A 24,319-nucleotide genomic window follows, 5' to 3' on the forward strand; every position below is an offset into this window, starting at 1 on the left:
TTAATGGGTACCTCCCAAAGAAGGGTGCTGCAAGTTTGGAGTCCTGGAGAAAGTTTTAGAAGGGCCAGTGGAAGATGCGCTCACACGTGTTATTCACCTTCTCTTTTTTTACCATTCAGTAAATTCCACCATAAATAGTTTCCTTGCTATAGTCAGCATTTTTCTTTCCTTCCAGCTAAAATAAACTATAATCATAATGTAATCATAAATTATCTAATTTCTTAATATTACTACACATTTGTATTATATAGCCTAGGCTTCAATATACAATATGTATAATAAACATTGTGATTGTTTATATAGAGTTATTTGTGCAGTCTTTGTGGTCCCCTTGCCAGATAAGCCTATTTTCAGGTTTTGGACACTATACAAAGTTAGCCTAAATAATTAAGGATAATTAAGGCTTGGATTAGTTTGAGAACTTGTCACTGTCATCAAAGGGAATTGTTGAATGTGATTTACAATAGTCTATAGTTGTTCTATACATTTCCTCTTATTGTGAAGTATTGAATATCTATGATCAATCATCTATTCTTTACAGCTCAATAATCTATGCATATGCTCAGTAATGTCATCACCACTTGCCTCTGCTCACTATCACCATGAATATCACTGGTCACACAAGCTTTCATTTCTCACAACAACTGGGTGATAACATAACATGGTAATAACCCATGTCAGAATGAGTAACAATTTTACTTATTTACCATTGGTTAATTATGAGTCCTAGAAATTGCACACACGTTCATGTTTATAATTTATGAACTGCAGATTAAAGGGTATTTTAAAGTGTCATACCATAATTTAGCACTGACAATTCTATGAGTAGGCAACATAGCCTATAATTTAATAGTCAAAGCAACAAGTGATGAGGTGTTTCATATGTTATTTTTATCGTTAGATTATATGTATTTGTTCATTTGCTTGTTTTTGTCATATGAATGTATCAAGCATATGGTAAGTATCAAGCATATGGTAATATTGTGCTCAAAATGGCCACTGGCATTTCTGAAGGATGACAATGAGTTCCTCATTGGCAACACTAGATGGCGAGCACACTACACCTTCTAATGCACTGCTCTGTCAGTAGTGTAGTGTAGTGGTAGGCTAATAAAAATGCAGTGGTGGCATTTAGCTGAACTACAGTTCAGTTCACATAACTGTGTGATGAAAGAGATGTTTGGAATGTATCATTAGCATTTGGATGAGGGTCGCTTTGAATAATGGCCAAACGGAATTATGCTTCTAGCAGTCTCACAGCAAGATTCACTATTTACCAAGAAAGGATAGTGAGCCCATTAGCCCAACTTTAGTATCATCACAGAAGAGAAAAATGACCCCTAGTCATGTTAATACGGGGCTTGTGCAGGGGTCATAAGGTTGACAACTTGACGCCTTTCATGTACTCTCCCTTTTGGAATAAAGATGCCTCTCACACACACAGCCGGGGCTTTGTGAGCAGTTCTGTCATGAGACAGAGCGGAGGGGAAGCAGACAGTCATGAGCTTCTGATAAAAACTAGGCAAAACTCAATGTGGCTAGTGTCCATAGGTTTAATTAAGAATATTAGAGTAAACTTTCAGAGATTGAAGGAAACAAGCACCATTAATAGGATATTGTGCTACTACATCCAGGGTGTCATGGACAATGTTCCCTCTAATTGAGCACTGAGCCAATTTCAGGTCTGCTGAGCGCAAACTTTAACATTGTTAAAATGTACTATGAACCCTGTGGCTGTACCCGCTTTAAGTTACAGTTTTAACTGTGGCCAAGTAGGCTACTGTGGCTATTTGATTATAATGTAGGCCTACCAGTGTGGCCTACTATCAAAAATAATGAATAAAAAGCATTGCATAATATATTAACATGGAAATAACTGTTTAATCATTCAGTCCACAGTAGCAGCCAATGTGTGTTGTTCATTGTAGGCCTACATTCCATGAGACTTTTAGAGTACGGGCTGAGTCATGTGTTTCAATGCAATATAATCCTACTCCGATGCATTCGGCCTACAACAAAATCTCTTGCATGATTTGATTTGTTTCGGTATGTTGCATTTAAAGTGGATAATATTGCGTTGATTCAATCACCATTGCCCCAGTAAAGGGAAACAGTAATAGTGTTAACTAACATTGAAAACTCTAGAAAGTTGAGTAAAGTTCAATCTCATGCTTCTCTCCATGGGATGATATTTCTTCTGCCTGCGTGGCAGTCTCAGGGATGCTTCGAGCCTGCACACAAGCAGCTTAGAGGGAACTTTGGTCATGAACCCATTATTATATAGGGGGGTTGTTCTCCCCTCTGTGAGTTGGAGAATTTTTACATTTTTCAAACACCTGAAACGTTTTTTTCTGCAATCTAGAGCCATAATAATTATGACTATGTTAAAAATATATATTTTTCTGCATAGGTTATCTAAGCATACCTCTTTATCTGTTCAATTGTTATTTTAATGAACAATGAACATTGATTCTTCAATACTTTTTATACCTTAGGAGGTTAGTACAACTACCACACTGGTATATAGTATCATAGCCCTAAATACTGTATGCTTCTCTGCATCTCCACTAAAATCTGGGTAAAAGATTGAATGGAATTTGAGTCATTAGTAATTGCTTTCTTTTCTAAAGTCTAGCAGCTAAGATAGTTAGACTTGATTAATAGCCTGAAATGGCTTGGTAGCTACCCATGCATACCCCACAAGACATGTCACCAGAGGTCTCTTCAAAGTCCCCAAATCCAGAACAGACTATGGGAGGCACACAGTAATACAAAGAGCCATGACTACATGGAACTCTATTCTACATGAAGTAACTCATGTAAGCAGTAAAATTGATTTTAAAAACAGATAGAAATACGCCTTATGGAACAGAGGGGACTGTGAAGAAACACAAACACTGGCACAGACACAGACACACATACACATGATAAGATACGCACTCTACACATGGATGTTGAATTGTAAATATGTGATAGCATATGATAGCCTGAGAGAACACACTAAATGTATTCGGTGAAGTGTTAGGAAATATAATATCTGTTTGGTCTTCTTGCTGTCAATTTGCAGTCTAGACTTTATTTTGAATTGTGTTCCGGCTCCCTGAACATCCGCTCAAAAAAAATAGTCCCGCTGCTGAATCTAGTTGATGATCCCAGAACTAGAGTATATAGCTTCCTGTCTAGCATATCTTTACTCTGTGATGCACCTTGGAAGGAACCTTTTTTTTTACACGAAAAAATAAAAACAAACAAGAAAATGACAAATCTGAGGGGGCACATACCCTTATGGCCCCTGTGGGCATGACATCCTGTATGCCTTCCAGCAGTGTCGGGTCAATTTCCTTTTGGAAATGTTTCCCCATACTGTCAGCATTGGAGAAAAAAAATGTGGCAGATAGCCTATTTCCATAGAGAACTATTGGTTTTGTTCTTAAACCCTAATTTTAGGAGCCCATAGATGACTTGACATGTTTAATATTGTACACCACACACAGTCCACATGGACTATATTTCCGAGATGACCACTTTTCCCCCCTCTCTCAGCCAGCGAAACAAGTGTAGGCTATGTTGTTAAACGCGCTGAGCACAAGTCTACAGGAACTGCGCCGTCAGAGCACAGAGAGAGAGAGAAGTGACGGAGTGTGCTGCACACGAATGTGCTCAGTGCTGCTATCAGCCGATAGAAGCTTGACAGGCGACCAGAGGGGGACACAGATACTGATAGAGGGGGAGAGAGACTCTCTTCCGACGTCGGTGCTGGAACGGATGAGCGCGACATTCGTCCACTAACCGGTTACCGTATATTCCACGGCGGCAGACACTACAGATATCCAATGCTGGCGGAATTTAGCTGACCATAGTTGGACACGCAACATTCAGTAAGTTCGTTCATACGATACAGCCATGAATGACACTTTGTATTTTCATAATCTCTTTAGTTGCAGGGCCCTCATAGCATTGAATATCATATGGCCTTCTATAAATAGGCCTAAACCTTATGTATTTGTGTTACTAAAGAAACAAATGCTTTACTCGCAAACTTTATCATCATATTCCGTTTAATCCCAATAGTGTCTTGTTTCCTATGAATTAAGGTGAACACTATTTGGTTGAGAAATCAATACAGCAGCACCCATCGGTTGGTTGAATTGAAAGGGAACGTGTCCAATTGGGGTGTGACCATCTGTAGCCTAGTTACAGTGTGGACTCACTCATGCAGACCAACATGTCATGTTTACCTTCCTCAAAAAGGCAGCAATGTCACGAATGGAAGTTATTCAGACCTTTGGATAACCGTTGGTTGGTTCTGATGACAAACTAACAGTCAGTATATAGACACATTTTACAGATATGTTTTCCTATTACCAATATATATTTTTTAACAACGCTAGGCCTAATTATATGCATTCCCTCAAGACTGAAATACACTTAAAAGTTTAGTACCATGTTTCCAAAGATGATGTGATTGAGTTGATTGGTGTCCCATTTAAGCCTATTGTATAACAGTGCATGTAGGGTAGAAAAGTGTGTTTCATTTCACAGACAAAAAACTATATATAACAGGTAGCCCAAAACAAATCAAATCAAATTGTATTTGTCACAAGTGCCGAATACAACAGGTAGACCTTACAGTGAAATACTTACTTACAAGCCCTTAACCAACAATGCAGTTTTAAGAAAAATACCAACAAAAAAATAAATAAAGTAACAAATAATTAAAGAGCAGCAGTAAAATAAAATAACAATGAAAAGATGAAACATAAAATGTTTGTTACACCTATTTAAACACCTTTAGCATCATAACTGAAGTAATGACATTAACCATACAATAACAGCAAGTCTTGTGACATATCCACATGCTGTACATTCCTATACAGTAGCCTACACCACACTTGCTTGGCAAAAAATGTCCTGACACAGTTTCATTAATGTAAATCAGCAATGCATCATCGCATGAATATCTGCCATCTCTAAATATATATATAGTGGTACATGTCAACATCCTCCTCCACTGTGTAACAGTGGTTTCTAGATTTCCATCATCATGGCAATCCACATCAGAGAGAAGGGAAAAGGAAGGAAGAGCTGGCATTCAAATTCAGTGCTGGAGCAGGGCACAGTGAAATGTAAATCATCATGTAAGCAAATCAACTGCTACCACCAAAGCTTTGGTACACAATTATTTTTACTATTGTGCTTCTTTTTTATGCCTTTCAGAGTTGGTTAAAGTCCATGAACAATGACATTTTCTGAGTTGAAATTTGAAATTGTGCCTATTGTTTATTTTGTGTCTCTAGCTGTTGGTGCCATGATCCCTCGTAGTATGCGAACAGGTGGGATGGCCCTGCCAGGGGTGGAGTCAAGGGATGTACCCCTCATTGGCTACCGGCCTTTAGCGCCTGACGATGTTCCCCTCAGCAGCCAATCAGGGCAAGTGACTGACTGTACTGGACTGGACTCCTCTGAGGTTGGAAGTGATTTTATATTTGATTAACTTGATTAGGAACATGTACTGTAAGTAACTCATTCACAGCAATTAAAATGCAGTAGTAGTTTCATTGTGATGAGAGACATCAAGGTGCAGTTGCACTTTAATACCTGTAAAGTTATGGGGGGCACTGTTTCTTGTTTTCTCATATAAGCATACTTTCTCTAGTGGTCTCATATTAAAAAGGTTCACCAGATATGGTGAATCCAATAAATGGCTGATTTGATACAGAAGCACATCTGTGTCATATAATTTAAAGATGCACTGTGCAGAAATCACTCTGCCATTTCCTTGTTGTTAAAATTCAAATAGTTTGCTTATTTTCAGTTTATGTGACAAAACAAGCAAGTATAGTGTACAGCAGGTTTTCCCAAACTCGGTCCTTTGTATTGTCAGTTGTCAGCTGTTTGAAGCTGGTGTACAAAACCGGAAGTAGAAGTCTTAAAAATTAAACTGAAGACAGGGAAGGATAGAAATAGCTCACATAGAACAGCTCTACAGCGTTTTAGACTTGCTTTCAATGGGAATAACAGATCTATAACAGATCTATAACTTACTCTATGTGTAATTTGTCGGGTCGCCCAAAATATTACTTATTGCAGCTTTAAGTCAGGTTGTCCTCTTAGTCTTGCCCTTTAAAAATTGATCACATTCCTCAGACCAATGCTCATGTCTTGAGATTTCCAAGACTACTGTAACATTTTTGCTAAGATGTTGCTTTCTTGAGCATGACTTTTTTGACCATATTACATGTATTTTCTAATATAATTCACTATTTATTTATTTCCAGCTGAATTCCCCTGAAGCAGAAAGGGTTGTGTTAGTTGTTTTGAAAGTGTGCAAACCTGGACAGGTTGACAGCACGCAGGTTTTTCTCACAATGTATAACCTTTGTTAATGTTCCATTGGCCGAGACAGAGGCTGTCAAGGTTTTATCAGACTAGTTGTGGCAGTCAATTTCTGGGTTATTCTACTCTAGTCACACATCCTTGTTGTTCTCTCACTGATGTCTGGGTTTTACTCCTTTTCAACCCTAAAGTACACAGATAATTGTTTCCATTGTAAGTTCTCGCCTCTTTTTTTAGGAAAGAATGTGTTTGTGAGATATTATCCTACTTCATTTTTAACACTTAGGCCTATGTCATTTCATCACTTTGATTTTACAAATCATTATATTCACCCAATAATTGCAGACCGTATCAGGTCAATTTAAGATGAAAGCGTGATTGCCATTTAGTTGATTGTCTCTTAATTACATATCAATGAACTCCATCATTTCCCATTGACTAACTCTCATACACTTGCTACTTGGCTTTAGTGCGTAGTGCACATGATGCTCGTCTCATTGGCTTTGACTTCACTTAGCATGCAGTCTCAAGAAACTCCCCGGGGCTATAAAAAGAAGACACCAGCTGCAGTGGTAACTTCCCTCTTGTTCTGTTTGTGTCACATGACATGACCACTGTACCAAGTGTCTCGTGTTAAATAATCTATGGGTGGCCACCAGCCGGTGGGTGTTGTGTGTTGTACACCTGCCACACCCCCATCTCCACTCAGATATCATAGGCCGGGTTTCAGAGGACATTCTATCAAGTGGAATTGAATCAAGCCACTTGTTCACTCTTTAATGAGGGAAACTTAGATGCATGTGAATGGATTTAGACAATGGGGTCAGACCTCACAATGACAATCCATCCCCTCTGCAGGCAATGAAATGTTTACACACAGGGAAGCATGTTCTTTAGGTCAGGTTTCATAGATATGAGCTACATTTGTTTTGCAGGTATAGCTTGGTGTAATAATTTCAGTAGTATTTCAGCTTATCTTAAAATGGGGCCTATGGTTTGTCACATAGTTCTGTGGTGACCCATATAGTCTACTGAATATTCATTCTGAACAAAAAAAAAACTAAATGTCTTGCCGATATGACCCTGATAGTTAAAACAACCTTATGAGCCAAAGATTTAAAAGAGATTTCAGATAAGACTTTGATATAAGGACATAGAGCAGCTCTAGCATACCACCAGGGCTCACTTTAAAGAGTAGAGAGGGTACCATGGGATGCACAGATGAAAGCGTGAGAAGAAGAGCGGGGAAAGATGGGAGGACGGGGTGGGAGCCTGAGAGGGAGAGCAAGGGAGCTGCAAAAAAACAAACAATAGGCATCTTTAAATAAAACTTCAGAGGATATATTTACGAGCCCCAATTGTATTGCTGTGTGAAGTAGTCAACAATATTTGTGTCAGCGGTGGGATTACGTTTTCACATGACAATAGCCTCCCATTTGCTCAGGCACCCATTTGCTCATACTGTATAACAACCATACATACTTATTTAAAAAGACAAAGCCCAAAATGTCTGATGTTGACAAACGAGTGACGGAAGTAGAACTTGAGACTGTGTAAAGACAGGGGGTGAAGATGGTGAGATTGTGAGGCTCTTTCCCGCCCTGCACCAATGCCTATCGTACGTAGTGGTCAGAGGAGGCCGGGTTGTGAGGGAAAGAGAAAGAGAAACAATAGCAGCTCGTCACGACAGCACGTCCTGCTTCCTGTGTTTGTCTCCGCTCATTATGTACTTCCTCTATGGAGAGAAAATATGGAAATATAGAGACAAGGAGCATGTTGACTCATGAGAGAGGTTCCACATTCAGAGTATAAACATTGAGTTAAAACTAGCAACGATGTAAAAAAGTGGGCGATCAAAAGAAAACATTGGACAAAATCTGTAAACATGAGCAGACAAAATGGGAGATTTGAATGACACAGTATCTGAGGGGAGTCAAGCAAATTTCCTTATCAAGATGTTTCTCATGGAATGAACCTCAGCCACTTACTTCCATATTATCATCTGCTCCCTGGGCCAGCTTTTCCTTACAGCGGAGCAGCCAAGTCCTTGTATTGATTGTTGGGGAAAATGCACTCGAACAGATTCAAAGATTTTGCGCATTTGGTAGAACAGAAACACTGTAGGGGTTGTTACATGCCACAATATTAGACATCCTCATTGGTGCCTCTGTTCCATTGCCACTCACAGACTGAGATGTGGTGATTGTGGTTGGTTGAGGTTGATGTGGATGGTCCCAAGTAAGTGGTTATACTGTAGTTAACTGTACCAGGAAGAGTTGTGGGTAAACTTAACCTTAGACCTACTGCTTGAGACAAAAACACAATACCATGGAAAAGGAGGCCTACAGTAGACCTATGTTAAAAATGTAAATAAGTTGTATTTAGCCTCACTTTTACAACTGCAGTGCCTTAGAAACAGCGACTGTGTTGTTAGCCTAGTTCATAACACCCTGATTAGTTGAATGCACAGTGCTACTTTAGGCCTACAGTACAAAGGCTTCTCTGTTTTTCGTGACCTGTTGTAGGCTAGCATTAATGACAACACACAAATAATCATCTCCAAAAGTCCTGTGTTCTATGTTCTTTCTGTGTACATTGAGCTGAAATCCTCTTCAACTGGTTTGCAGTCCATGTATTTACACAACCTTCCTTCTGTCTGTTGCATAGAGTCATATGTGTGCAGAGAGTGCGTTTATAGGTGCTGGTAAACAGAGCTACAAAGGCTAACAAAGGCTAGTAGTCTATGCTAGCTAGAGTTCAAATTACATTTTATTTGTCACATGCACCGAATACCAGTGGTGTAAAGTACTTCAGTAAAAATACTTTTAAGTACTACTTATGTAGTTTTTTGGGGGTATCTGTATTTTACTTTACTATTTTTACTTCACTACATTCCTTAAGAAAATATTGTACTTTTTTACTCCATACATTTTCCTTGACACCCAAAAGTACTCGTTACATTTTGAATGCTTAGCAGGACAGGAAAATAGTCCAATTCACGCACTTATCAACCGAACATCCCTGGTCATCCCTACTGCCTCTGATCTGGCGGAGTCACCAAACACACATACTTTGTTTGTAAATTATGTCTGAATGTTGGAGTGTGCCCATGGCTTTCCGTAAATTAAAGAAACAAGAAAATGCTGCCGTCTGGTTTGCTTAATATAAGGAATATTAAATGATGTATTCGTTTACTTTTGATACTTAAGTATATTTTAAACCAAATACTTTTAGGCTTTTCCTCAAGTAAAATTTTACTGGGTGACTTTTACTTTTACTTGAGTCATTTTCTATTAAGGTATCTTTACTTTTACTCAAGTATGACAGTTGAGTACTTTTCCCACCACTGTCGAATACAACAGGTACAACCGTGAATACAACCGTGAAATGCTTACTTACAAGCCCTTAACCAACAATGCAGTTCAAGAAATAGAGTTAAGAAAATATTTACTAAATAAACGAAAGTAATTTTTAAAATAAAAAGTAACACAGTAAAATAACAATAACGAGGCTATATACAGGGGGTGCCTGTACCGAGTCAATGTGCGGGGGTACGGGTTAGTCGAGGTAATTTGTACATGTAGGTAGGGGTAAAGTGACTATGCATAGATAATAAACAGTGAGTAGCAGCTGTGTAAAAACAAAGGTGGGGGTGTCAATGTAAATAGTCTGGGTGGCCATTTGATTAATTGTTCAGCAGTCATGGCTTGGGGGTAGAAGCTGTTAAGGATCCTTTTGGACCTAGACATGGCGATCTGGTACCGCTTGCCGTGTGGTAGCAAAGAGAACAGTCTATGAATAGGGTGACTGGAGTCTTTGATCATTTCTTTGGGGCTTCCTCTGACACCGCCTAGTATATCGGTCCTGGATGGCAGGAAGCTTGGCCCCGGTGATGTACTCGGCCGTACGCACTACCCTCTGTAGCGCCTTATGGTTGGATGCCGTGCAGTTGCCATACCAGGCAGTGATGCAATCGGTCAGGATGCTCTTGATGGTGCAGCTGTAGAACTTTTTGAGGATCTGGTGACCCATGCCAAAACCTTTCAGTCTCGTGAGGGGGAAAATATGCTGTTGTGCCTTCTTCATGACTGTCTTGGTGTGTTTGGACCATGATAGTTTGTTGGTGTGGACACCAAGGAACTTGAAACTCTCGACCCGCTCCACTACAGCCCCGTCGATGTTAATGGGGGCCTGTTCAGCCCTCCTTTTCCTGTAGTCCACGATCGGCTCCTTTATCTTGCTCACATTGAGGGAGATGTGGTTGTTCTGGCACCACACTGCCAGGTCTCTGACCTCCTCCCTGGTTAACATGCTAACATTTGCTTATGCTAACAGCCAGACCTAGCTTCTACTAGTGCTAACAGGCAGTAACCTGAACCAGTCTATCATTGTGAGGCTGTGAAAGTCTCCACCTGTGTGTCAACATGTGCTCACCCCCTAGTGTCGTTAGCCCGTTGTGTAAACAGGGCGTGTTTTCTGCTTTATTCATTGACTTGGAACATTTATGAACTGTCATTAGCATATGTCACATATTAACAGGTCAGAGCAGCTTACCGATCACAGCACCTGTACACAGCCCATCTGTAAATAGCCCACCCAACTACCTCATCCCCATATTGTTTTTTTTTTGTTGCTCTTTTGCACCCCAGTATCTCTACTTGCACATCATCATCTGCACATGTATTACTCCAGTGTTAATGCTACATTTTAATTATTTCGCCACTATGGCCAATTTATTGCCTTATTACCTCTCTAATGTTACTACATTTGCACACACTGTATATATATTTTTCTATTGTGTTATTGACTGTACGTCTGTTTATCCCATCTGTAACTCTGTGTTGTTGTTTTTTCACACTGCTTTGCTTTATCTTGGCCAGGTCGCAGTTGTAAATGAGAACTTGTTCTCAACTGGCCTACCTGGTTAAATAAAGGTGAAATAAATCAAAATGTAAAAAAGTGTCAGAGGATGTAATGATCCTCAGAGCAGGTTTGTTGAAATGTTGATGATGAAGGATGAGTTTAGTCAATTAGGTCTGCCTCTAAATGTACTCTATTCATTGTAGGAAGAGAGGTAGTCAAACAGGTTTAGTTACAGATGTAGGTCATTCACACAGGGAAAGAGAGTGGGAGAGAAGGAAGGAGGGATTGAAAGAGAGAAGGTATTGTTCAGCCAATCGCTGCAGGTCATCTCATTGTGTGTAGGCTATGTGAGTCCCCTGTGTGTTCAACAGTTGAGTCTAATATTATATCATCCCTCTCCTGTGTGTGTATGTATTATATGTGTGTCTCTGTCTGTCTGTCTGTCTGTCTGTCTGTCTGTCTGTCTGTCTGTCTGTCTGTCTGTCCGTCCGTCCGTCCGTCCGTCCGTCCGTCTGTCCGTCCGTCCGTCTGCCCGTCCGTCCGTCCGTCCGTCTGTCCGTGCCTGAGTGAGGGAGTGAGTGAGTGAGGGAGTGAGTGAGTGTATACGTTTGTATACGTCTATCTCTGTGTGTGTTATGGGTGTGTCTATGTGACGCAGGCACACAGAGAGGTTGGCCCTACCTAATGACGGCTCCAGGTGTGTTTGTGTGTTAAGTCCGAGAGCCAGACTAACTGAAAGACAAAGACAAACAATCCCTCGGCCATTGAAAAACGACGGTCAAGGAGGAAATAGGAAACTAAAAAGGCAGATGAAAGAAAGTGGACAAGATGGTGTTTGTAGCTTTCTTCTGAAGTTCTCAAAGAAGCTAAAGGCTTGTAGCCTGTCTGGACTTGTCGAGACAAAGGTAACTTGTGTTTTTTTTGGGTCAATGTCAATGAGATACAGATAGGGGGGAAAGAGAATGCGCAACAGAAACATGCTGCAGTAGGTGGAGCAACATGTTCTGAACCTTTGTCATGATAATAGAGGGACTATGGATTTGTATTTTATTTGTATTGAACTTTTATTTAACTAGGCAAGCCAGTTGTGAACAAATTCTTATTTACAATGACGGCCTATTCTGGCCAAACCCTAACCCGGACGACGCTGGGCCAATTTTCCACCGCCCTATGGGACTCCCAATCACGTCCGGTTGTGATACAGCCTAGAATCGAACCAGAGTCTGTAGTTACACCTCTAGCACTGAGATGCAATGCCTTAGACCACTGCACCACTCGGGAGACCAAAAATAAGATACTTGCACTTTGAATGAAAATGATACATAACTGAGCATGGGCCTTTGGTACTCCAGTTAATTTGAATGAGGAAGTGGATACTGAAGGTGATTATAGAAGGCACCTCCACATGTAGAGAAAAAAAAGGAAATTGATGGAGACGTTATAGGATACAGTAGTTGTTGCGTAACTGTGATGTCTGGTCAGTGGTCTATATGACCTGCTTTGAGCTTAATGCATTTGCACGTATATGTTGACCTGGATATTGCTCATCGTCCTATTGTGGTTGGATCTCAACTGAAGGGGGAAGTTAATGCAAAAGGAGGCAGTGCAATGCACTAAAAAGCTTTTAAACGCGTTGACGTTGTTATGGTTTACATGTTGAAGGATTCACACATGACCAGTCAGACTTTTGTTTGTGAAACTGGATTGTTGATGTCAGACTAGTGATGCGTGCATTTTTCAGCCTGGAAAATCCCATTTTCATGGGCGTAAATGGCAGGGGAAGTGTAAACTGGTATATCCATTAATATATTACCCCTCAGGTACGTTAGGATGTTTTGCTGTTTTACTCGTAGTAGGCCTATTTCATGGAATGGTTCGGTGAATCTGTGAGCAGGTCATTTCAGCACAGTATCACAGCTGTTTTGCAAGTATTCAGATGGCAAGTGTATTTGATGTAATGTTATAATTTCTGTTGAAATTATGCATTGTTTGTGTTCCAGAACTTATGAAAGATGTTGTGATCCATCGGTTTAGTTGCGTTTACAACTTTACTGTGTATTGTTTTGTTTTAAGACCTACTCTACTTCACTTACGACCTTATCAGATTCTGGTAATATTTCATCCAATAATATAATATGCTTCATGGGCACATCGGGGCTTTATGCTAAAACCTAAGGTTCTGGTTCTGGTCATGTGACAGTACTTCTATTTATTGTATGTTATTGTATTCCACAGGGGGAGACTTCCCCCATGAAGACAACTTGGTACTGTCCTCTGGACTTGGTAGGTCAATGCAACTTGAGATATGCATGAATAACTAGATTTTGGTGACAGTGGGAGGTTTGTGCGAGAGTATGAGTTATGCACGTATTTTACTGAATCATACTCTTTCTCTCTTCCTCAGTCTACGGTGTTGGAGGAGGAAGAGGACGGAGTGATATACAATGTAGTGGTGAAGCAACAGCGTAGCGCCCCCACCAGTGCAACAGTGAGAATACATACCATATACATACCAAATTACAGTATAATTGCACCTTACATCCTTACACATTATCTTTGTCTGATTTGTGAAATTGTTATAAATCTCTCTATTTCTTGCTCTATGTCTCCCCCTCTCTCGCTCGCTCCCTCCCCCCCTCCCTCTCTCTCTCTCTCTCTCTCTCTCTCTCTCTCTCTCCCCCTCCCTCCCTCCCTCCCTCTCTCTCTCTCTTTCTCCCCCTCCCTCCCTCCCTCCCTCCCTCCCTCCCCCTCCCTCCCTCCCTCCCTCCCTCCCTCCCTCCAGTCCAGCTCTCGTTCACAGTGTGTGAAGGCAGGAACAGAGGAGAAGCTGGTTCAGCACCTCCTCCACTCCTTCGCCATGGGAGACTCCTCCTTCATCACCATCTTCCTCGCCACCTATCGCTCCTTTACCTCAACCAAGAGAGTGCTGGATATCCTTATGGACAGGTGGGGAAGACAGAAGCAATGCATTGCACACCGGTTGTATGTAGTGTTACAAAATGTTTTGAAGTGCTGTAGAAAGACCAAGGGAAAGAAAGGAGACATTGTGATGCCTCTGCGTTGCCCTGAAGAAACCATCTTTTGTCTATCTATTTTTTTCTTTTTTCTTCCCTCTTTCTCCAGATTGCAACATCCACCAGGAGAAAGTACAAAGAGTCAGATTAGGCAACCCTTCAACAGGTGAGTCTAATACTATATGTGTGTGTGTGTGTGCACTTCATGCATTTGTATAGATTTTCTCCCGTTCCTCTCTCCCTCTCCCAGAGCGGTGTGTATGGTGTTCAGTATGTGGTTGTCGGAGTATCCTGAGGACTTCCGCTTTCTGGGAGAGCCTGGTCTTCTGCTCCGCCTGGCCCCCCTGCTGCCCTCCGACCCCTCTGGGACAGAGATCAGGGGTCGCCTCCTCAGACTGGCACAGGAGCTCAGTGAACAGGCCCTACTGCCTGACTCTAGTTCAGGTCACTATACACTCTGGGTTTATGACAGTCATGACACTGCCAACCTGAGGTTTTATGAGGATTTTGTGGGTGGCATAACCGTAGATATATATATGGGCAGAACTCTCCTCCAAATTGTTTCCAGTAGTTTTCTGTGATGATCTTCAGTGTTCTATTCCCACTGTCTGCTGTCTACCATCCAAATCTGGTGGAACCTGCTTCTGTAACAACCACCCTGATGTGTCTTTCCACTGCCAACCCGACTGAATAAGCCTTTCATTTGTATCAGTTAATATAGACCTACATTCATTGGGATTAGTATTGAATCATCTCTGCCGTTTAGATAGGACCACCCCCAGCCCTGCTGACCCCACTAAGTTTGATCCCACCAATATCCTGGGCTTCCCCGCTGGGCTGATTGCTGAGCAGCTCACCAAGATAGAAACGGTGGGTTTAACCTCTGACCCCTACAGTATCATTACTCCTCCTAACCTTGTATAGATCATGGGAACATGCACTTAGCTACAGTCTTAATTGTGTTCCTCTTTTTCAATTGTTACGTCTCTCTGACCCTTTCTTACTCATACTGGACATGTTTGCCACTTGCAGTCTCTCTGGCTATGCCTTGCTCTCTCTCTCTCTCTCTCTCTCTCTCTCTCTCTCTCTCTCTGTCTGACTGTCTCTCTCGGTGTCTCTCTCTGTTTCTCTCTCTCTCTCTCTCTCTCTCTCTGTCTGACTGTCTCTCTGTGTCTATCTTTCTTTCTCTCTCTCTCTCTCTCTCTCTCTCTCTGTCTGACTGTCTCTCTGTGTCTATCTTTCTCTCTCTCTCTCTCTCTCTGTCTGACTGTCTCTCTTTGTGTCTCTCTCTCTGTGTCTCTCTTTCTTTGTCTTTTTCTGTCTCTGTCTCTCTTTCTTTGTCTCTCTCTCTCTGTCTGACTGTCTCTCTCGGTGTCTCTCTTTCTTTGTCTCTCTCTCTCTCTGTCTGACTGTCTCTCTCTGTGTCTCTCTTTCTTTGTCTCTCTCTGTCTCTCTTGGTGTCTCTCTCTCAGTGCCTCTCTTTCTCACTCTCTCAATCTTTACTCACTCTCTCCCTCTTTTCCCTCAATCATGGTCCCTCACTCACTCACTCACTCACTCACTCACTCACTCACTCACTCACTCACTCACTCACTCCTTACCTCTTCCCCCACTCTCTCCTAACAGGAACTGTTTGTGCGTTTGGTCCCGTACCACTGCCTGGGCTCCCTGTGGTCTCAGAGGGACAAGAAAGGCCGCGAGGGTGTATGTTGGTCCGTCCGGGCCACTGTACGCCAGTTCAACCGGCTGGCCAATGCCGTGATGGCTTCGTGCCTGTGGCCCACGCAGCTCCGCAGCCAGCAGAGAGCCTGCCTTCTGGAGAAATGGATCAGCGTGGCAGAGGTCAGCTGGTCATCATTACAATATAATAACTTTATTGTCCACACACACCCGTTGAGTTTGGAAACAGCATTCCTCTGGAGGAATTTCAAGGTTAAATACCTCGCTCAAGGACACAACAGCAATAGGTTTGGGATTTTGAGTTGAAGTAAGAGAGTGGGGAGCAGAATACTAAGCTGTCTTTCTCAAAACATTAACAAGACAACACTGTACTTGACTTTCCCCATAACACTTTCCTCTCTCTATAAAGGTGCTCACAGTAGATGTAGTACTGCCATCCTGTAACTTAGGAGAACAGTAGAAGCTTGCAGCAGGGCTGTTCCTGCTGACTCCACACACACAATCACATACACTTTCCTGCTTACTTGCTTACACGCTCCCCCCCCCCCACACACACACACACACCGTCCGCAGGTTGTTATGGACACATGAGCAAGCTGAGTCACGGCCAGACCTCTTTCTCCTTCACGAATAAAAGCCTAGCTAGCTCCTGTGTGTGTGAAGGAACTTGTTTGGAAACACACACAGTCTCACACACACTCTCAACCTAGATATCATTTGTTGCCAAGACACTCACATCACCTCATCAACAGGTTTTTATGGGAGAAGTCACTTTAGGAATGTACATAGTTGACCATGTCAGACAGCGAGTGCCAAACAACCCCATTGATCCGGCGGCAGGTATTCTCAGACAATGCTGTCCTGTGTGTGTTTCAACAGGAATGCAGAGCCAGGAAAAACTTTTCATCTCTCTATGCCATCGTGTCTGCCCTGCAGAGTAACCCAGTACACAGACTAAGGAGGACGTGGCTAGAAACTGACAGGTTGGTGGAGGAAGCATTTTGATTGGTATAACAGAAAAACATACTTTAACAAATGTATATATATCCTTGTATGTTTGTTGGATAGAGAGCGATACACTCTTAGGAAAAAGTGTTCCAAAACGCTTCTGCGGCTGTCCCCATAGGAGAACCCTTTTTGTTTCCTGGTAGAACCCGTTCTACATGGAACCCAAAAGGGTTCTACCTGGAACCAAAAGGGGTCCTTCTATGCGGAAAGCTGAAGAACCCTTTTTAGTTCTAGGTAAAGGAGAGTGTGTTGAAATGGGCGGCCTGGTTTGAACTCATGCTACAGCAGAACATATGCACTGGAGGCAGTGGCCGAGACCACTTGACCACCCTAGGCCACACCAAAACGTAGTTCTATTGCAGATGTTTTCATGGTATTGTCATTTCCATAACATTGTCATTCTCGTAACACTATCATTGTCATGACTTTCTTCTTTTTTCTTTTCTACAACACAGCCATTTCAATAACTCAGGAATTTAGTCACATTGTCATTGATATAACACCATCCTTTCCCACAGTCAACCATATTTAACGTTCCAAAACACTACAGCAGTTGATCATCTCATCTTGTTATCATTTCCCCAATCGTAGCTAAATTAATCATGGCTAGCTGATTCGTTTGGATGTGGATTATAGTAAGACCCAGTAGACAGCAGAGCAATGTCAGTCCAGGCCCCTAATACCTTCTTCGGGTGCATGGCTCATTGTTGTTGTCATGTGACTCTGTCTGACAGGGAAGCAGTGAGGAGGTACGAGGAGCTGTCCAACATTTTCTCTGAGAAGGACAACTACTCCCAGAGCAGGGAGCTGCTGAAAGAGGTGAGTCACAGTGATTGAGAGTTACTGCACACACGTACTCACACACACACACACAACACGCACGTACTGTATGTACATACGCATGTACACGCACACACAGAGACACAGACACACACACACACACACACAGTGCACTGACGGACATCCCATAATACAAGCAATATGAGCTAAGGACAGGTCTCATGTGAAGTGTCGTCACAGATCACACCGAAGGTGTTTTACTCATCTCAAATCCATAGACGTTCAAGAGCGGTTGCACTACACAGATCCAGTGTAAGCATTACTCCGGGGCTAAAAATGACTTTGAATCATGAATCATGAATCATGCCTTATAACCCAGAGGAAGGCTTCATCTGGGGGTGTACAGCCTCTCAATGTCAACGTCCTGTCAATCTAAATTCACCCGTTTCTCAACATGTATTGCGTTTAGGATGGAATGTGAGTTTCTGACGGGGGTCTGGAAATCGGTAGGATTAGCAGCATTTTCATTCACTGTTTATACGTTGTGCATGCATCAGTACCTTTTACATTAGCTGCAATTTCACCAAGGCATCCACACAGGAATTCATCGAAACATGACGGAGCTTTCATTTGAAAGCTTCACTCCAGGCTTTGATGTTGGAAAAATATCACACTGCCTTCTGCTGTGCTTTGATAATTTACCAAGCAAGCTGCTTCCTTACCCTCTCAGTTTGTCTGGAATTGAGGGCCTACTACCCAGTTACTACACAGGGTTTTAGAGCACATAGCCATGGTTTTAAATTCTACATTGTGTTCCAGATTGTCATGCTTAGATGTTTGTCTGTTTTTTTTTCAGGAGGGGACTTCGAAGTTCGCCAACCTGGACGGCAAGATGAACAACAGGAGACAGATAGGAGTAAGTGCTCTTATAAGCGAGTTTGAAGTCACTCACAAAGCTCATTATCATTTTGCCTTGAAGGAAGAAGCATGGAATATACTTTCCAAGGGCATCAAATAACCCTTTGCTGATGTAACGTAATGCAATGCTGGTATTTCTTCAATAGAGGAATCGTTGATGGTTAAGTAAGGACAACTTGATGTACAGCACATTCACCGGTCTTAACCCAAGGTTCTCCGTTGAGCATGCATTGAGTAGGCTTCATCTGTGTCTGGGAAGCCTGAAGCCCCATGCCTCTGTTTTTGCTTTTCATTATTCTCCACCCTTCCCCTCTCTCACACAGTCCAGTGCCCAGGGCACAGTACCCTACCTGGGGATCTTCCTCACAGACCTCACCATGCTGGACACGGCCGTCAAAGACAGACTGGAGGTGAGTCCCTTCATATACAGTCATTTATCCCCCATCATGTGTCCAGCAACGGGAAGTTGGTCATAAGCTCCGGTGGTGAAGTTGTAGTTGGTTTACCAAAAAGTTGCATTGACAGTGACATAATATCCTGTTCCTCCATTTCAGAACGGCTACGTCAACTTTGATAAGAGGAGACGAGTAAGTGATGCGGTCAGGGCCTTTGCACTGCTGCTGTTTAGATTCCTCAGAACCCGCTGTCCACGTGTTGAGTTATTCCAGGATCCAGACCAATTAATTAGCCTCTGGCTCAACACAGCAGATGGTCTTCATAAATTGCTTTTCTGTTGTGCCTCTCATTAAACGTGTGGCAGTGTATTGAATTCTGAAGCAGTGCGTTCATGCACATATTCATGTTTAACTGCTAGCGTTTCGACTGATAATGTGCCATTGGTACTGGAGAGTCATTTGATGTTCATAATGATTTGTTTTTCTCTTTGCAGGAGTTTGAGGTTTTAGCTCAGATCCGACTACTGCAGTCCTCCTGTAAAAACTGTGTTTTCCTCACCGACGAGGCATTCCTACAGTGGTACCAAAGTGTACCCTCGTTAAATGAAGAAGAAAGGTAAGCCGTGATTCTCTTTTGGTTTTTATTCATTTTACAATCAAACCATTCACGTTTGTACATACGTGTTATTTCAAACGGAACACTACAACTATGATGAATCGCTAATCACATTACATGATGTCTGCAGTTACAGACTGTCCAATGAAATTGAGGTGCCGTGCGAACCGAGCTCTGGTCGTACCCTGAACCCTACAGTGATCATCACACGGTGCCCAAAGTAATGTGGCCTATTATTACACTCTACACACAACATGGAAGTAGTATTCACTGCAGATACCTTTCACTATGTACTGTATAGTGAAATACATTGGTTATATGGGCTCAGTACAATTGTATATGAATGGCCAGTCAGCATTTTCTGTGAACTATACTACACTACTTGACCCAAAAGTATGTGGACACCTGCACGTCAAACATCTCATTCCAAAATCACGGGCATTAATATGGAGTTGGTCCCGCCTTTGCTGCTATAATGTCATCCACTCTTCTGGGAAGGCTTTCCACTAGATGTTGGAACATTGCTGCGGGGACATGCTTCCATTCAGCCACAAGTGCATTAGTAAGGTCGGGCACTGGTGTTGGGCGATTAGGCCTGGCTCGCAGTTGGCGTTCTAATTCATCCCAAAGGTGTTCAATGGGGTTGAGGTCAGGGCTCTGTGCAGGCCAGTCAAGTTCTTCCACACCGATCTCGACAAACCATTTCTGTATGGACCTCTCTTTTTTCAGCACTAGGCAGTCCCGTTCTGTGACCTTATGTGGCCTACCTCTTCGTGGCTGAGCCATTGTTGCTCCTAGATGTTTCCACTTCACAATAACAGTACTTACAGCTGTAGCAGGACAGAAATTTGGCGAACTGCCTTGTTGTAAAGGTGACATCCTATGACGGTGCCACATTGAAAGTCACTAAGCTCTTCAGTAAGGTCATTCTACTGCCAATGTTTGTCTATGGAGATTGCATGGCAGTGTGCTCGATTTCATACACCTGTCAGCAACAGGTGTGGGCTGAAATAGCCGAATCCACTCATTTGAAGGGGTGTCCACATATTTGACTGTCAAATTTGTAGTAACGTGGCCATAAGTAATCAGTTGTGGAAAATTGACTTGGGAGGGTCTGGGGGTAAATCCTCTGTACTTTTTTTCCATTAAATATATCCTCACACAGTGCAAGAGCTGGTAAATTAACATACAACATTGGAAAGAGCTGAAAGCCAAACTTGGACATTTACTATGTATTTCTCAGGGGTTGAGTAAGATGTTTTGTAGGTTGTTGTCATGCAGATTACGGTGCATGATGAACATGCATGATATGATTCTCTCACCTCCTTACAGCCTGAATTCCTCCAGGACCAGCCTTGTTGCTGACAGTGACGGTCTTTTTTACTTCCCCTCCCCCGTCTGTCACTTTCTTTCCAAATTCACTAAGGTAAGAATAAGACCTAACATTTACAGTTATTTTACGTACTTTCCCAAAAATATATTTGCATTGCCAGCTAGGATTGCAGAGCATGTAATTACTATTCAGGTACAAATACTGGTAGGTGTTGCTGTTTACTAGTAATCAAATATGATTGTTTTAAAAACAAATGCATGTCGTAAAAACATACAGAAGAGCACTTTTCAAAGAGGAAAATCTTTGATCTTTTATAATTCTCTTCTGTGTCTTTTTATTTGCTTTGGCCTTCACGGAACAGACACTTTTTTATCTTGTCATATCAGTAAGTATGTTTTTATTTTCATCACTATTATTATTTCAGCATATGAAATCCCCCTCAGTTTCCTGTCTGGATTTTGACTCCTCCCATCCCACCAATGACCCCATCCCGTCTGCATTGACACCATCCACTCCCGTCAAATCACATCGTCGATCAGTCTCCTGTGGCAACAATCCCACCAATAACAACAAAGGGTCTGGGCCTGATATGCGGATCGTCAGGATACGGATGGATTTACAAGATGGGAATATGTACAGAAGCATACTGGTACTGAGCCGAGATAATGACACATTTTGAGATATTTGCCTTTTTTGGAATCAAATTATACACTGGACTGCACCCTGCACTCATGACTATTTACTTTAATCCACAAATATCTGTTAATGATAGTAATCCAAAATATTTCCTCAGGTTGTACACAGGATATTATAACTAGGAGTCAAGCTTTCTGGTATCATTGTCGTTCTTCCTCTCTGTTTCCTCAGGTGACAAACAATGACAAGACGCCCACTGTGATCAGTTCTGCCTTAGATAAACACAGTCAGGACCCCAAACAGGCATCCAGATATGAGCTCATCCAACTATTGCCCGAGGGAAAGGGTAAAGACATTTCTCAACCCGACCATGCAAAGTCACTTTAACAGTTCTCTGTTCATATTGATTGTAGTGATGACTTTTCTTGTTCTGCCCTGTAGAGTTGGTCATCCCTGCCACAGGAAACGTCTTCTATGCCATGACTTCCTCTAGTGTGGACTTCCTGCTGCGCAGACAAGGAGGCAACACCCATTTTCGCTCTCAACCAATCAGCACAGAAACCAGTGCCACCTTTCCTCGAATCAAAGCCAAGGGGCGGAGACTGTTTTTTTGACAACAACTCTTTCACAAATAGGCTACATCTGAGACATAATGTAGCTAGTTCTTCTCAAGGACAGGTGACGATAAGAATGCAGGCAGATATCTCAGTGAGATGTGGCCTTGTCTTTCCTAAGCTTTTTCCGAAGTGGAAACACATTCTGACCGAGCTTGTTCAAGCAAAATGTATCCTGAAACCTGTCTGAACTTGTTTGATGACCGTGTTCTTACCTGGGACATTTCAATAAATATGCTGCCCGTTTGTGTATACCAGGGAGGCCATTAGTGTAGAAGAGTGCATGTCTCTGGTTGGCAATGCATACTACTGCGAATATACACCGAGAACAAGACTAATGCAAATCTTTAACTGATGGTGAATGGTGCTGTTTCTTAAGTCTCTCTGACCATTGGCATCTAATTTCCTATTTAACCAAATGGAATGGCCTTGTAACCAAGAGCAACTGAGGAATCCAAATCATCTTGCGTATTTGAGGAATGTGCCTCAGGTTCCATCATAGAGATGAGTTGATAGTAGAGAACTTCATTAAATCAATGACCTCCTTGAATTGACCATGACATCAAAGTTTAAAATTTCTCCATAGAGAGTGGACATCTACTATGTATGACGACATATGTATGACGACATATTACGATATATTACGTATGCAAGGTGTTTCAAGAATATGAATGGTGGGGAGAGCACTGGGCTGACATTATGACATAATGCATCTGAATAAGTGACAGAGTCACTGAAACCTCTCATTATAGCAAAGCACAGGGGCTCATCAAAATGTTTTAACTATGTACTTTGTATGTATACATATGTTTTTTTTTTATGTGTTGACGATGTCATGATTGTGTTTACATTCACAAGGAGCAATCAACAAGTGTCAGAATGACATGTTATTCATTTTGATGTAACAGGAAATATATGAAATTGCCCCAAATTGCAACCATTTCAAATGAGCACAACACGTTACAAAGATAAACATGATCATTTGGGTTTTGTGCATACATATTGAATGATAGCTCCGGTAGTATCTTATGTAAAATACAACACATTTACATATACAGCCTTGCCACTCCCATACAGAAGTCATATTTTGAGTATTAACCATTAGGCATAACATCAACCCACAAACTCTTAACCTAAACAATTCACGTGAAGACACTAATGAAAGTCCAGACTATGTTGTGCGTATTGAAAAGATGTCTACCATTGCACCTGAATACTAAACTTTTCAATACAGCATAAGCTAATCTTTATCAATGGTCTCTGAATGGGTTTAGTTGGTAGTTGCAATGGAAGTCTGTCTGAAATGTACTTCAACCAGTGCACCCAAAGTCAGTCCTCAAAGACCCATGCCAGGTTAGTGAGTTATTCTCACCAATCACTGAATGATGTTTTATTGATATCTTCTCTGACGTTTGATAGAGATCTGACAGCTTTTAAGGTTTCATTATGCAATGTCTTTAGTCCAGGAACTGAATGTAGAGGGTTTTGCAGAAGGCTCTGCTTCTATCCAATGAGGATGAGACCAGTAGGAAGGAAAACCTGTATGCATAAGGGCGCATGGGGAACAGATTGTGGAAGGCCCTAACTGATGAACTCTTGTGAACTCTGGCCACACTACCCAGTGCTGTTGAAGTCTCTACTAAGGCTGAAGCATAGACACGGTAGTTCCAGGGAGAGGAGAGAGGATTCTGGGTAACGTAATTTGATGAAGTGTTAGCGCCAGGCTAAGCTACTGATTGTTTAGTGCCTTTCTCTCATTGGTGCTTGAGCCACTTAGTGTCCCAAATGGCACCCTATTCCCTAATAGAGTGTTACTTTTCACCAGAGCCCCATGGGCCCTGGTCAAAAGTAGTGCGCTTAATAGGGTGCCATTTGACATGAAGCCTCTGTGATGTATGCATTGGAATGTACAGCACATATGATGTACATTCACAGTGCTGTTTATGCTGGCATGTCTATGCACTACATACGCCCTATTTGTTTTTGTGTGATACATTTCCTTTTTCTATGGATGCATTTTGATGTGACGGTAATATGAGGAATTTCTATGCAACTCCCCGGATGTGTGCCGTAATTCTGCCGTGTCTATTCTTACCAAATAAATGTACACAGATGTACATCTAAAA

At 41.9% G+C, this 24,319-nt stretch overlaps 1 protein-coding gene across 3 annotated transcripts; it reads left to right on the forward strand.

Moving 5' to 3' along the window:
* Positions 1-3,457: 3,457 nt before the first annotated feature.
* On the forward strand, positions 3,458-24,319 carry LOC139392675 (ral guanine nucleotide dissociation stimulator-like 2). Of its 3 annotated transcripts, none has more exons than XM_071140842.1 (20): positions 3,458-3,878; positions 5,298-5,467; positions 13,435-13,482; positions 13,604-13,687; positions 13,982-14,145; positions 14,323-14,379; positions 14,464-14,657; positions 14,980-15,083; positions 15,840-16,055; positions 16,773-16,876; positions 17,636-17,720; positions 18,538-18,597; positions 18,923-19,009; positions 19,154-19,186; positions 19,489-19,610; positions 19,741-19,830; positions 20,943-21,036; positions 21,368-21,592; positions 21,811-21,925; positions 22,021-24,319. In XM_071140842.1, the coding sequence occupies exons 2-20, from the start codon at positions 5,309-5,311 to the stop codon at positions 22,191-22,193; spliced, it is 2,214 nt and encodes a 737-aa protein (XP_070996943.1). In that variant the 5' UTR covers positions 3,458-3,878; positions 5,298-5,308; the 3' UTR covers positions 22,194-24,319. The 3 variants fall into 3 exon arrangements, with proteins under 3 accessions (XP_070996943.1, XP_070996933.1, XP_070996951.1); XM_071140832.1 differs by lacking the exon at positions 3,458-3,878 and adding an exon at positions 5,023-5,138; XM_071140850.1 differs by lacking the exons at positions 3,458-3,878; positions 5,298-5,467 and adding an exon at positions 11,829-12,104.

Source organism: Oncorhynchus clarkii, chromosome 3 (genome assembly GCF_045791955.1).
Source record: "Oncorhynchus clarkii lewisi isolate Uvic-CL-2024 chromosome 3, UVic_Ocla_1.0, whole genome shotgun sequence".
NCBI classification, from domain to species: domain Eukaryota; kingdom Metazoa; phylum Chordata; class Actinopteri; order Salmoniformes; family Salmonidae; genus Oncorhynchus; species Oncorhynchus clarkii.